We start from the raw sequence: 14,626 nt of genomic DNA on the forward strand, positions 1-14,626 counted from the left end.
TGTAAGTGTTAACGGTCAAACTTCATTTAGGTACAAAGCAACCAGTGGTGTACCCCAGGGATCTGTTCTGGGTCCCCTTCTTTTCTCCATTTTCATTAACGATGTTGCTTCTGTAATTCAAAATTCTTCTTTTTTGTTGTATGCTGATGATATGAAAATCTTTAGAGAAGTGCGCAATATTCATGACTGTAATTATCTTCAGGCTGATATTGCGTCATTCCATCGTTGGTGCACCAAAAACGACCTAATTTTGAACCCCTCAAAAACGAAAGTTGTCACCTATAGTAGAAAAACTCATCAGCTGCAATACTCTTATAAAATTGCAAGCACTGCATTGCCGAGGGTGACTGAAATTCGAGACTTGGGAGTACTATTTGATACTTCTCTGACTTTCTCTTCCCACGTTACACAAATTACCCGTCGCTCTCTTCGATGTCTGGGTGCTGTTTGCAGGTATTCTAGAGACTTTAAAGGTCCTCTTCCTTTTTTAAAGTTGTATTCGGCTCTTTGCCTACCTCTTCTCGAATACGGCTCTGTTGTTTGGAATGGAACTTGCAAGTCCAATAGTGACCGTATCGAAAGAGTTCAAAATAAGTTCCTCTTTATCTTTAAGCACCGCTTCCGTCATGTGCTAGAAGACGCTAACGGCAGTGTGCCTTTTCTGAAAAGTCTTCCTTCCCTTCGGTGTCGACGAATGCGAGCTGATATTATCTTTCTTTATAAACTTCTTCATGGGGATATTTTGTGTGACGACTTGGTTACACTTATCAATGTCAACTTGCCGAACAAACTTTTCCGAACATTTCGAACTTTTAGAACAGATGCTTTAAGTAGAAGACGCTCGTCCATCTGCAGAATACAATGTGCATATAATGAATATTCTGATCGTCTTGATATATTTCAGAGCTCTTTTTCTTTGTTCTCAAACGACTTGAAAACTGTTGTAGCTTAAGTGCCTTTAGTCATTGCAAATTTATGTGCTGTATTTATTTTAGGCAAATCATGTTCTTGTTTGTTTGTTTTTCACATTTCCTGGTTTTGCGTTGCTTGAATTGCTGTAGGTTTGAGTGCCAGTGCTTGTAATGCTGAACTTCTTTCAAAGTTAAAACTTCCGAACATTTTGTTACAAAACCTTCGTGTTATGCGTATAACTTATCTCTGTCATGTTCAGTGAGTATTTCCTGTTTGTCACGTGCCTTGAACATTTCGCTGTCCGAGTGTCATGGCTTGCAACGCTAGGTCTCCTGTTTCTTTTCTTTTCTTTTTTTTTTTGCTGTTTTGCTTTCTGAGATCACTGTAACTATCTTTACTTTATTGTTTCTTTCATGCATACGGTTTTGTGTGTTGTGTTGTCCTGATTTTACTTTGTTTTTATGTACGATTTGTATATGGTGTACCAGTACCAAGACCCTAGGGTTGTTCCTGGGCACCGAAAATAAAGGTTGATTGATTGATTGATTGATTATTATTATTATTATTATTATTATTATTATTATTATTATTATTATTATTATTGTTGTTGTTGTTGTTGTTGTTGTTATCACGACGATGACGTTCTCTACTAGTTAGTACGGACCTACTACCCTCTGGACTAGGCTAGAGAGGGCAGTCAGTACCGAGCTAGCTCCAGTAAGGCGCGTGGCGACTTTACCTACATGATCAGCCAAAACCTCTTCACAGCGGACGTATATATAAAAAAAAGAACAGTGAAAACGATGAAGTGCTGAAATCAAACAAACAAAAGTAGCCCAGCTTCACTGACCTGACCTCGCGAACGCTGATGTTAACAGCGAAGCTGCTGGCGTTTCCTGATCGCAAGGCTACGCTTCAAAGAACTTCCCAAAGCCAGCAGATCAATTCCCGTTCGCGCCAATTAATTTTTGCCGTGTTCCACTGCTCGCGCCATCTACTGGAACCTTTTGTTACTTTTGAGCTCGGAACACTGCCATGAGGGGGTGCCGCGAGTGCATTTTGTTTTTCACAGCATATATATATATATATATATATATATATATATATATATATATATATATATATATATATATATATATATATATATATATATATATATATATATATATATATATATATATATATATATCGCTGTTTCAAAAATCAAGCAGCCATGTATTTTCGTTTGAATGAACAATGCAAATATCACTTTTTAATAATGACATGCCTCGAATATCCGTAATATTTTTTTGTGCTCAATATTTTTGACAAATATAAACATTGCCACCACACTTAGTAGTCTAGAAAAGCTTTGCGTATACAGTCGAACCTCGTTATAACGAAGTAGTATCGAGACATAAAATTAGTTTGTTATATCCGATATTCGTTATAATTGTAGAGGTAAAAAATCGGCTGTAAAAAAAGTGAGAATCTGGCTCATGCAAAAATAGCTGGTACAAAAATGCATTTTTTAGGCTTCCAGCCCGCTATAAACAAGGTAACCCTTACCTTTCTTCTCGTGGCATTTCAAGCTGAATGAGGCGGAGCATGAGTACGTGAAATGACAACAAAACAAGGTTTACTTGACAAGACAGGCCTGCGTTTCTATTTATTTGATGAAGGATGTGACCTTCATCTGGTGGCTATTCACAGCACTGAGCACGCTGGAGTTTTTCGCAGTGTCAATGGACAAAAGGGCATTTATACTTCTGCAGTTTCGGATGCCGGAGAGTTTTTCCTAGTAGCTTCTCAGCCTTCTGGTCAAATATTTCTTCGTTATATCCGATATCGCGCTTGGCTCTCATGGTTTCAGTGTCGTTATAAACGAATAAGTGCTATTGAAATATAGCGTGACCAACCAAAGTTTGCATTTAGTTATTATAGCCGATAATTCGCTATATCAGTGTTCGTTATAACGAGGTTTAGCTGTATAAGCATCGCGTTCAGGCATTCGTTGAATTTGCTGCATGTCTGCTTGGCACTTGCTCTCCACCCCTATGCCCTCTCCACATCGCAGCTCCAGTGTTGCCACATTTCGCCCCATGAAAGCATCGACCAAGAACAGTTTCGCTGTTAAAAAAGACATACAATGCTCGTCTGCGAGGAAAACAAGGGCAAGAAACGAGTACAATTCTCGTCAGCCAGCACGCTCTTCCGAAAATCCCGTTCGGCCTCGCCCAAACATTTTACGGTGCCGGTGGTGGTGCCTATCGGAACCCAGCGACCACCCGCAGTCGCACCAGCCGGCTCGAAGAGCGAGAAAAACGCACTGAGTATAAATAAAAAACGGGAACATTCGTCGTTCCCGTTCGCATTTCCTTTATTTGTCCTGACCATCCTCTTTTTACAAATTCGCCCCTCGCTTCGCGCTACCACGGTGGAGCACCGCTACTTGGTCACACACACTCCGTCTGGAGCCACGGCACTACACCGCCGCTTCCACCGCATCGGGCCAGAACCTTGCACTATCCGCGTGTATTTGTTTTTTTTTTCTTGACTTTCTTTCGTCATTTCACTCGCGCGCCGTCTTCCTTTCGCGAGGCTTCATCTTCGAGTTCAACCCACCCGTTCTGCTTTTTTTCCTCCTTCCTTTCGCACCGCCTTCGCAGCGTCCGTAATCTTGTTCTTCTTTTATTCGCCATGTCGCCTCGCTGCGTCGCTCCGGGAGCTTGCTTTTTCTCGTGGGGCAGGGCGAGTAATTTAAATCTCGTTACTTGAGACGCCCCAATGTTTCTTTTCCGGCCACTTTCTTCCTGCCTCCGTCTTCGTAGCTGCGGCCGTCTCCTCGCCTGTGGTCTCTCTCTCTCTCTCTCTCTCTCTCTCTCTCTCTCTCTCTATATATATATATATATATATATATATATATATATATATATATATATATATATATATATATATATATATATATATATATATATATATATATATATATATATATATATATATCTCTCTCTCTCTCTTTCTCTCTCTCTCTCTCTATCTCTCTCTCTCTCTCTTCCGCTTATCGCCTCCACAATAATGTATATTTCTAGTCTTGTTCCTCCTCTGGTGATTAGCAAGCTTCCCGTTACTTCTCATTTAGTCTTGTTTTCCTTTTGACGGGAACGAGGAAGCTTTTTCAGGAGAGAGTGATAGAGAGAGAAAAAGGGAGTTTCGCTTTCCTCTTGTCCAGGGGGGGACGGAGAGAAAGCTGTCGAGTGCAGAAAAACTGAAGCGAGAAAAATCTACAGCGTGCACGGCATAACTGTGGCGCGATAAATCTGCGCAGTGAGTGTTTGCACTAAAATTAAATAAATAATTAGAGTCAAAAATAAAAATATTGCGAGCGCCGTTGGCCATTCCAGCAGTGAAGGTTGGCGGAGCCATTCTTGGTCCGAGGACTGTGGACTTATCAGAATGCTCCCTCTTCATCTGTACATTATCATCATCCACAGCTGACGGCCCAGCATCCAGCACTTCGTCCTCATCCACTGTAGATAATCATCATCATGCGGTGTGCGCATGGGTTCCTCGCTCGAGCCTCCGAATAAACGGCCGCCCTGAACGTCGACATCTCCAGTAAACCTTGTCCTCTCAATATATAAAAATAACAAAAATAACCGCTTCATTTCCCTTCCGTTCAGGTTTCAACGTTATCTGTACCAAAGAGTCTCATAGCAACTACTTAAAGGAAAATGCGTGGCAACGACGGGTGCCGGTTTATTCTAAGAATGGGTTGGCCGGCATCTTCCACTATGAGGTTTGCGGCGTATAATCGGCGAATGCCTTCCGAAGGGCTGATAGTGGGGGGGGGGGGGGGGGGCATATTCGATGTACCTTCAGCCATAAGCGCTGAAGCCGAGATTTTGCGTACATAGGCGTTAGATACGAAATAAATGTTATTCGAAGTTGCGTCTTATGCTGCGCACCAAAAAGCCTGTTCGTAACAAAGAAGTACAATCCCAACAGCATTTTTTTCCATAGCATTTGGGAGTACAAATCTGCACGTCCGATGATTCACACCAGATCTCTCCTCCGTCTCAGGTGCACCTGGTTTCGGAGCACATCTGGTGCGACGACTACCTGGTGCGCAGCTTCTACCTGAAGAACCTCAAGACGAGCGAGACCCGGACCGTGACCCAGTTCCACTTCCTCTCGTGGCCAGACAACGGGATCCCGGCTTCCATCAAGGCCATCCTCGAGTTTAGAAGGTCAGCTCCTCATCAGTTATAACTGGTTTAAGAGCTGTTTGCACTGCATGCAGCGTTTTTTTTTTTCTCCCGCGTGTCCCATAAATATCGGGAATTGTAAACGCTCGAACCTTTTTTTTACGCGGGTTCAACGAGGAAAACCTGCTTGTCTGGCCGTAACGCTTGATGTGACACACTTTTGCCGCATAAGAAAGAGCTGTTAATCAAAGACCCTAGGGCTTTCATATTTCATATAAAACTGCTTATGTTGCCCCTAAAATTATGAGTTCACAGTGATGCATTTTTGTATAGTAGTGAAGTCAGCTCTAAAGGGCCTAGGTTTATCACACTCCGTACTGATGCCTGGGTTCTTGTACAGATATTAGGAAACCTGGGGTCATCACACCTTCCTATCAAACAACCTATGACCCCTGAAAAATGTAATCCCAACAACGCAAATGTGTACGAAGGTGAAGCGGACTTTAAAGGATCTTACGCATTTAGCCTGCAATTTCCACTAAAGAGCTTCTCGGAATTTTTTCTTCGCACAGTTCTCCGTGAGCACATTTTGTGGTCAGAAGTATCAAATTACTTTACGTGGCAGTGTCTTCTATGTGTCTTCGGTGTCTTCTATGATCGGTGTCTTCTATGATGTTGGTCATTAACAAGTTTAATATGAACCCCGTGCCACCGCCTATCTCACTCAGAACTGAAAAAATCCCATTGCGCGATTAACGCCTCAACCAAGTGCTTGATAGTGATTTTGGTGGGCACAGAACGACGTTTAATAATCGGCCATCTTTTAACCATGCCATTAGGTCGGCCAAAAACAGTTATTTAGAATCATGAGATTCCATAAACCCACGTACCGTACATTCGCGTGTTTTATTCGCACACAAAAGCGATAAACTTTGAGGTACATCAGAGATACGGGGCGTACATTTTTTTCCAGCTAACAACTCTTAATAGTTTATTGTAAGGAGTCTGAGAAAGTCTTCGGCTTAGAGAGTGTTTATGCTCAGGATTCGTTCTCGCTGTGTCCTCGTTGCATTCTCGCCAACGAGCACTGGCCTGCTGCAAAAAGGTCGCACCAGGGCTACTGAAGAAATTCCGCCACGGGCGTTTCTGGCGCCGAGTGCACGGGGCAATTTTGCGAGCACTTCCATGGCTAGAGATAGGGATGGGGGAAGAAGGCAGCGGAGTTCTCTTCAGTTGTACCCCCCTCAGACGGCGGCCAGGAGTCCTTGAGCCCTGGAGGCGTCTTCGGCCGTCTGAACGGCCCGGAGTTGAACGTCCGGGTCTGAACTGAGCGGCACAGTTTTCCACTGCTTTGAAAAAGTGATTTCTAGTGCTTGAGGTGCGCTGTTGTCTTTCAGGGAGACAGATCCATAGAATGTGTTCAAGGTCAGCCCTTGCTGAACATACTTTACGCTTGCTCTCTTACAGCCCGGGGTAACAATGACTGTATGTCACTGGGTTCGAGTAGGTGCAGGGGGGTAGCAGACGCCATCCTACTGACTCACAATTTCCAAAAGGCCTCCCTAGTCTGTGGCGTTACGTGTGTACGTTAGGGCGCTGTCGGCTCAAAGTCGCAAAAAAAAAAAAAAACTGTGGTTGATTCCTCTGTCATAGGAATCGGTAAAACATGAAAATGAAATGTGCAGCGAAATCTGCAGCTGAGTATGATTTGCGGGTCAGCGGCTGTCTTGTGGGTGTGTTTGGCGAGTGACGTCCTGCTGGCGGGTCGCCTCGGCAAAGGTGTACTGGCGTCATTTCCGTGACAGATATAATGTCAGTGAAATCTTGGTGTCCCCGTCATAAAACACTGTCGTGTTGAAATATTGAACCCGAAAACGAACAACCGTAAGTATAACGTCTATTGGTTGCTTCTCCGCAAGAAGACCATGTGTGCAGGGGTGCACCCTTTACAGGCCGCTTGCTTCGTTGTACGGGCGTCATTTCCGTGACGGATATGACGTCAGCGAAATTTTGGTGTATCCAGGAATAAAACACTCCCGTGTTTAAAAAAATCGTCGATGTGCGTCAGTGCACATCAGGGCCTACGAGAGTACTTGTTTTCTTTTTTTTAGTGCATGTTATCTCGCTCTTAGGCGCAATTCTGCTACACGGGGACCCTCATGTTACTAAAGCGAACGGTTTTGTTTCGAATGTGTGCCGACCTGTCCTCTTGAGATCTTGTTAAAATGTCAAACGGAAGAAAAGTGTATGTCTACGTGCGAAGTACTGTAAACAGTGTACATGCATGTTTGTTGCCTTTGGGTATAAGTTTGGTGCATATGTATAAGTGTTGTAGCTGTGCAACTTTTTCTAGTGAGACCATCAACACAAAGAGGCCTTTTCTCGACTTACCTGCCTTCTTGTTAAACTAGAAAACGTCTGCGACGGCAACAAAATGTGTAGAGGGGGTCATCTTATTTCTTGCTTATTTTTTATGCCAGCTCTACCAAGTGAGGGCTGAAGTAAAGATGCAAGGCTTCGGGCGTACAGCGCCAGAAAATAAGAATATTTCCTAAGTCCTTTTCATAAAAACCGGAGGTTTGGCAAGCTAGGATATGGGTGTAAACAGATGGGACGAGCAAATAGATTATAAGAATAAGGCTTACAAAAAACTAAACACAGTAGATTCGCGATATTTAAAACTCAAAGGGACCGCAGGATTTTGTTTGAATTATCATAAATTCGCATAAATGTGACTTGGGGCAACATACCAACATGTGGTGCAATGAGACGCACAGTATACTTAACAATACAACATTCACTCACAATACTGGCGTGCTATTACCCCTTTGAAAAAAAAAAGTCACGAATGGGTGACTGCTTTGTCTTTGCATGAGAGTTCAAAACAAAGTTTTCGATGGCAGCAAGGGCAGCCGGTTTATTGCGAGAGTTTTCTACACTGGTCAAGAACTGTATGCAGGTAATCGGCTTTTTTTGTGACTATTGGTCAACGAATAAAGCAAATGGGCAGCCAATGCAGCAGATATTTTCCGCTAATGACAAGCAAAAATAAACGAATTAACCGAATTTAGACAATGAAGCAGATTGAATTGTTGGGCGTTAAAGTATACATTGAAAGCATAGCGGGCCAACCAAAATTTTGAAATTTCCGAGCACGAGGTCGCGGGTTCGATTACCGGCCGCGGCGGCCGCTTTTCTGATGGAGGGGGAAAGCAAAAGCGCCCCTGTTTACGAGATTTCGGCGCACGTCAAAGATCCCCAGGTGGTCAAACTTAATCCGGAGCCCTCCACTACGGCGCGCCTCATCGCCTGCGTTGCGTCGGCGCGTTAAACCCTACAATCAATCAATCAATCAATCAATCAATCAATCAATCAATCAATCAATCAATCAATCAATCAATCAATCAATCAATCAATCAATCAATCAATCAAAATTTGGAAATTTGTTTGAATTATCTGAGTTTGAATTATCGCGAGTCAACTGTATATGTTTTCTCACTGTAACAGCGAATAGCGTTGAGCTTATCGCGAGTAGCTTACTGCCCCGTTTCCCCGAAACCATTTCTATTTTAAATCTTTTCCTCTTTCTTTGTGTCTCCGTTTTCCTTCATCCCGCCCCTGTCACTTTGACCCATGGAGTGCATTTGGCAGTAAACAGTGCCCGGTGAATATGTATGAGCCACATCAAATTGTACTTTGGCGCCACTAAAATTTTTGATTAGTTTCCTTGCCAGTTTTGCAGCAAAACGTTTTTAATGGCATACTTCCAAGGCTTCTTCTGGTCGTCTGCGCCCGAATAAAGCTTTCATAGTCCCAGTTTTCGTTAACAAAAGAAATTGGCGAAGAAGTTGAATGGGATCCGTCGTGATTGTCGTACGCACCTCGTCGACGCGGGTACACTCCGCAGCATCATTCGGAGCGCGAAATATAAAACTGTGATCTAGCTAGCACTACAGATTTGTCACTGGGACAGCTCCAGTTATTTCAGTGGATCGGAAACATGTTGAGCGCAAACAAGACGTGAGTCCTATATGGGTACTTTCACAACGAAAACTTTGCAGCTTTGCGGGGCTGTTGTTCGTAAACAGTACAGTATGATGGCATGAACACTTACGACTGTGTCATTATTTAAAACGAAATCGTTATATTTTAGCGTAATAGCACGTCTCAGTGTAAAAAAATCTGCACGAATTCAGAGAATTGTCTTGCAATGACTGGCATTTTTATGCCGATTGTCTAGAGTGCGAGTTCTTTACAGCCAAATTTTTTTTTCTAAATTCTGTCCGGTAAATTAAATCCCTTTACGCTATTAGAACCATTACAGGTGTTACTTCCGCAAAAACTGCATTTTTGTGTAAATGAAGGGCGTTACATGGTTCGCCATTATCACTATTTTTTGTATTTTTTTGTTTTTCAATATTTTGTTCGACCAATTATCTCCATTTGCGCTATTTTCCGATTTAAGATGGAACTTCCGCCAAATCTGCATTTTTCTGGAAATTCAGGGCGTTACACGGTTCGCCATTTTCGCTATTTTTTATATTTTCTTATTTTTGATTTTTCAAAATTCTGTTCAACCAATTATCTTTATTTACGCTATTATAACGATTAAAGGTGGAACTTCCGCGATACCTGCATTATTGTGGAACTGCAGCGCGTTACACGGTCCTGGCTGGAGGGGGTGCTACGCATTAAAAAAATGAACGCGGCTACGTGCGTACTGATGACTGGCCAGGGTGCGTGAAAATATCATTACGTCGCGCGCAGGTGCTCCGAGGCTCAAGACAACAACGACAAGATAAAATTTAATTTTTTTTCGGGACGCGTTGTGAAGTACAGAAAATCGTTGTGGGGTACAAAAACAAATTCGGCCACGCTGGTGCCAGCGAGCGCACGCCGTCTCTCTCAACTAGGAGGACGCCTGCACGTCAGAGCTCATGTCATCACTATGCGCAGCCAATCCCCTACGCGCGCCTACACACCCGAACATCTGTCCACTTCTACTCAGCGAAATTCTTAAGAAAAACGCCCGCGCTACGAAGCCAAAAAAAAAAAAAACTGCTTTGCGGCCCAATGCGATGGTGGCGCAATCGGTTAGACAATACAGAAAAAAAAAGCAGCGTGGTCGAATAGGCGCCCGTTTCTAAACGAAAGGGACCCAGGTTCGATTCCGACCACCGAAGGTATTTTTTTTTCTTCAGGCGCGCGCTCCCCCCCACCCCCCTTTCTCGTCGTCTCTTAACCTCCTTGCCACTTTCTCTCACACTTCTTGGCCTGGCATTTTCCCCCTCTCCACTTTGCTGCGACGAGTTTTGAGTCAGGCACGGATGGAACTCAAGCTCAAACAGCACCGCTGTTAAAAATTGGAGCGCGAGCCGGGAAAGGGAAACAAAAGCGCTGGAGGAAGGTTCTGAGAGAGACGATGGAGTGCAAGTGGAGAGAGAGAGCGCAAGCGCGCGCGCGCGCGAGAGAGAGAGAGAGAGAGAGAGAGAGAGAGAGAGAGAGAGAGAGAGAGAGAGAGAGAGAGAGAGAGAGAGAGAGAGAGAGAGAGAGAGAGAGAGAGAGAGAGACTGCTGCTGCACGTGAGGTACGAACTGCCTTGAGAGTTGAAGGTTTCGACGGGAGCGAAAAGGGTGATCCTGGAGTGGTACAAGCAAGAGAGTGGTACACGCTTCAGAAGGTGCTGGCCTGGGGGCTGGTGAAGTGGTGACATGCACGGCCTCAAAATTCAACAATTAGTTCCACAGCAAATCAACAGAAAGTCCAGGTAGGTTTTAGCCTTCACATTCTTAGAAAAGTCTAGGCATTCCCCGTAATTCCTGTGTGTGTGTGTGTGTGTGTGTGTGTGTGTGTGTGTGTGTGTGTGTGTGTGTGTGTGTGTGTGTGTGTGTGTGTGTGTGCGTGTGTGTGCGTGTGTGTGCGTGTGTGCGTGTGTGTGTGTGTGCGTGTGTGTGTGTGTGTGTGTGTGTGTGTGTGTGTGTGTGTGTGTGTGTGTGTGTGTGTGTGTGTGTGTGTGTGTGTGTGTATGTGTGTGTGTGTGTGTGTGTGTGTAAATGGTGGGAGTGATATAAATGCAGGATCCAGATATCTCACAAGTCGTACATTGCCGACATTTTCTCGCGAGATGACGTTTTAAACTCAGCAATTTACGCTATGAATAGCTGAATGCGAAGTGAATATGTCTCAAAATATAAACACTACTTTTCCTCTCACTCATTTTTATTGGGCTAAAAATTTGTTTCTCTTGCCCGACTTGAGCCGATCTCCTTATTTTGGTAAGTTTCTACATTACGTTTCCTTATGATAAGTTATATAAAAATGTCTCTATCGCCTTTTCTGATTTTCATGAAAAGAGAAACCAGAGAAATATGTAGAAGGCTATTGACAGCTATCACCAGCGCTGTTTGGCTAACTGCATGTTTCTGTCATCTTTTTTTTTTGTTAATTTGGTGCATGGCAAGTGGTCATTTTATATATTCGTGCTCATCATGCATAATCACGGTAACCGCATAAAACCACCTGTCTACTGCTAATAATAAAGTGCGTTCTTCTGTCCCTCCCTCTCTGTAACACAAGAGGACTTCAAAACATAACCCTAAGGTCGTACCTGCTAATCCACTTCCGTTCTTAGCTACCGGGCTACGTCTCTCAGCGGCCCCCGCCTGTAATTACAAACTATTCGTTCATGGCTCGCCCGTCACTTCGCCGTCCGCATTAGTCGAGCGAGCGTCCATACGAATCGCGGAGTGCGTCCCGCGACGGCCGGGCCCCTCGAAAGAAAAGGAAAGGGGGGAAACCTGCAGCGAATAGTGCCGTGCGCGTGCCAAGGCCTCGCCATCGGCATATATTGCCAGAGCGGGTGGTAATACACGTACCGAGTTAAGTGAAATGCCTGCCCCCTCCATTTCCTACACTTCCCAACACGGCGCTTACAACTCCGGTAAGCTCCGACGCTCTGTACCTAAGCTCCTCGGACGGGGATGGGAAGGGGAGTCGGGAGGCTTCTGTGCCTGCCGTCGAAGCGGCTTGGCTGGGCTCTTTTCTGTTCGTGAGTGCAGTCATTAATGAAAGGCCAATTCCGCTCGCATTAGCGAGCAGCTCCTCCCCCTTCAGCTCGCGGTCGCTGAAACTTCATTCGGCCCACAGCTGAGCTTCCTCCAGACACGGAGGAGGGCGGGAAGGGAGGATGCATTTAAAGAGGAAAAGCAATAGTACGGGGCCTTTGGGGCCCCCCGAAAGCAAGTGTTCGCGTGTGCGAACGCAGCAACAGGCGAAAGGAAGAGGGGGAGAAGGCGGTGGGCCAGCAGGAATCCTCGTTTCGAAATCGACGCTAATGAGGTCTGCTGCGCTTGTAATGAGTGCGCGCCCCCTTTTTGGCGGCGCCGTTGCGCTCTCCCGTCTGCGTCCGTGCGCGCGCGCGCCGCCCAGCCTTGGGTCCGCGCCTACGTTGAGTGTACCACGGCATGCGCCACTGTTTTTAAACGCACTTAAAGCATCTTTGAGCTGCGCTCAGGGGGAGTACCATATCTCATTCATTTTGGAAGCGCTCGGGAAATGGCGGCAAGACGAAAGACGGGTGATTATTTTTGCCTTTGACTTTTGTATAGGCTTGGAATGTGTGTTTATTGTGATATGTATTTATATAGTTACGAATCTATATGTATACACAGTACGTTTTTTTTTTTTTCGCGGGTGGGAAATTTCATAAGCATAATAAAAAGGCACGTGAGCGATTATCTATTGCCTAGAAAAGTTGGTGCATGCGTGAGTTTTATTATATTCGAGTGTCGAAAGTAATTAATTAATCGCTACGCGTGGTCAGTCACGCATACTTGTTTGTCCGCTCATGGCAATCGATAGTGCTAACGTTTTCATGGGAAACTCCGAGTTCTATGTACTCTTTTTTTATTGAAAGCCGTGCGGTGAAAGGCCGAACACAACCTTTTTTTCCCTATCGTATATTTGTAAGTAAATGTTCCCGTAATAATCGTTATAAGCCGCCGTCCAGTACAAATACGAATAAGCAGGTTGCCTCCGATGTGAACTGTTTCTTCCCTAGAATTGTTTTCAAAGACATTTTTGTTCAGGGGGGGGTGGGAGGGGGGGGGGAAGGTTAAGAGGACTACAAAGCTAAATAATTAAGCTCTTGCAGCGCCAAAAGGAGTCACCCAATTGTTGTCAACAAATATTGTTATTATTACCTTATTTCCTTCAGGAGCAAACTTTGCCTTAAAGCACCGAATATTCTGCCACACTCACAGCTGACATATTCCGGTACAGCCTGCACCGTGCGTCCTATCGTGCTGTAAAAGGTCAGTGCTTAGCTAAGACACGGAGCAAGCAAGGCTTAGTACGGCAGCCGAGGTCAATTCTGCTGTGCGAGCTCCTCCCGTCTCAGCCTACGACCGGTGTTAGGTGTTACCGGCGCGCCCATGCGACTCTACGCAATGTCGCAGCTTGCGCCTGCTTCAATTTCCCACTTCACTATTCGTTCTCTTTTTTCTTCCTGCCACTGGTAGACCGGGGTACGTGGAATGCGGGGCTTATGGTGAGCGGTTGCAGGGCCGTAAGCGTTTGCAATGCCCCGAAAAAGTTTATCATAAGGAACCGAGAGACAGGTAAGTCACGAGGCCGATGTCGTCACTTAATTAATATCGCATTCTACCGGCAACCAACGCAAAGATTTAATTCAGTGGTTTCTGCCCTCGTTTGCTACAACGCATCTTTAAAGCGGACGAACTCGTAAAGAAACTAAGGCGCTGGGCTTTTATTTTAGCCAGTATGGTTGGACCACAAAGCAATCTACGGAACACTCATCTGCACTTCGTAGTTGGCATGTCTATTTTAGGTCGTTAAAATCTTTGTAAAGGTTGGCGGCGTTCCAAATGGGAGAAAAAAATGTTTCTGTCATGGCATTTCTAATTAATGCTGTCCATCATTTGCTAAACATCGATTTTGTCTTTTTCTGGAATTTTTGATGGAATCCTTTCTCTATCCCCACTCTCTTATCTTCGAAATCTTCTAGAAGCGATTCCAAATCACGCCGTACATGTTATAGACTAACACTTAAAATACCGTCGTAATACCACAGCCCCTTGAAGAAACCTTTCTTTCATCCAGCGGGGTTGGTAATACATTCTTCTACGACTTAATAAAGAAAGCGTTTCGCGTTCGCTTTTTTTTTCTGTAAATCGTCGCATTTAAACACTGAATGGAGTCTGAAAATTTAGCTTCTTGTGGTCGCAGTTCTGTATGAAAAGTATCAACCCACAAAAAAAAAAAAAAAAACCAATAGATATTGATTTTTGTTTGCCAAGTAAAAACAGATAAGTTAATCGACATTGAAGTAAGACAGCCCTTACACAGCGCATTGATTATTCTAGCACTAGCAAAAAAAAAAAAAGAAACGAGGCCTAACTGCGTTCAGCTCAAAACCATTCGTGTCAACAAAAAAATACCGCGAGCAGTCTCCGTACTAATGCAGAAAGTTGGTCGGACATAAATTCATTGACATTACTTCACTGGCC

General features: G+C 44.4%; 1 protein-coding gene across 1 annotated transcript in view; it reads left to right on the forward strand.

Moving 5' to 3' along the window:
• The window catches only part of Ia-2 (tyrosine phosphatase IA-2), a gene marked incomplete in the record, with an annotated part of 628,737 nt that overhangs the window by 600,232 nt on the left and 13,879 nt on the right, over nucleotides 1-14,626 (forward strand). The window contains 1 exon segment of the mRNA XM_077698486.1: nucleotides 4,975-5,141. Within this exon segment, the coding sequence (XP_077554612.1) occupies nucleotides 4,975-5,141 (167 nt within the window).

Source organism: Haemaphysalis longicornis, unplaced genomic scaffold (genome assembly GCF_048455015.1).
Source record: "Haemaphysalis longicornis isolate Haplotype H1 unplaced genomic scaffold, Haemaphysalis longicornis Haplotype H1 scaffold_2, whole genome shotgun sequence".
NCBI classification, from domain to species: domain Eukaryota; kingdom Metazoa; phylum Arthropoda; class Arachnida; order Ixodida; family Ixodidae; genus Haemaphysalis; species Haemaphysalis longicornis.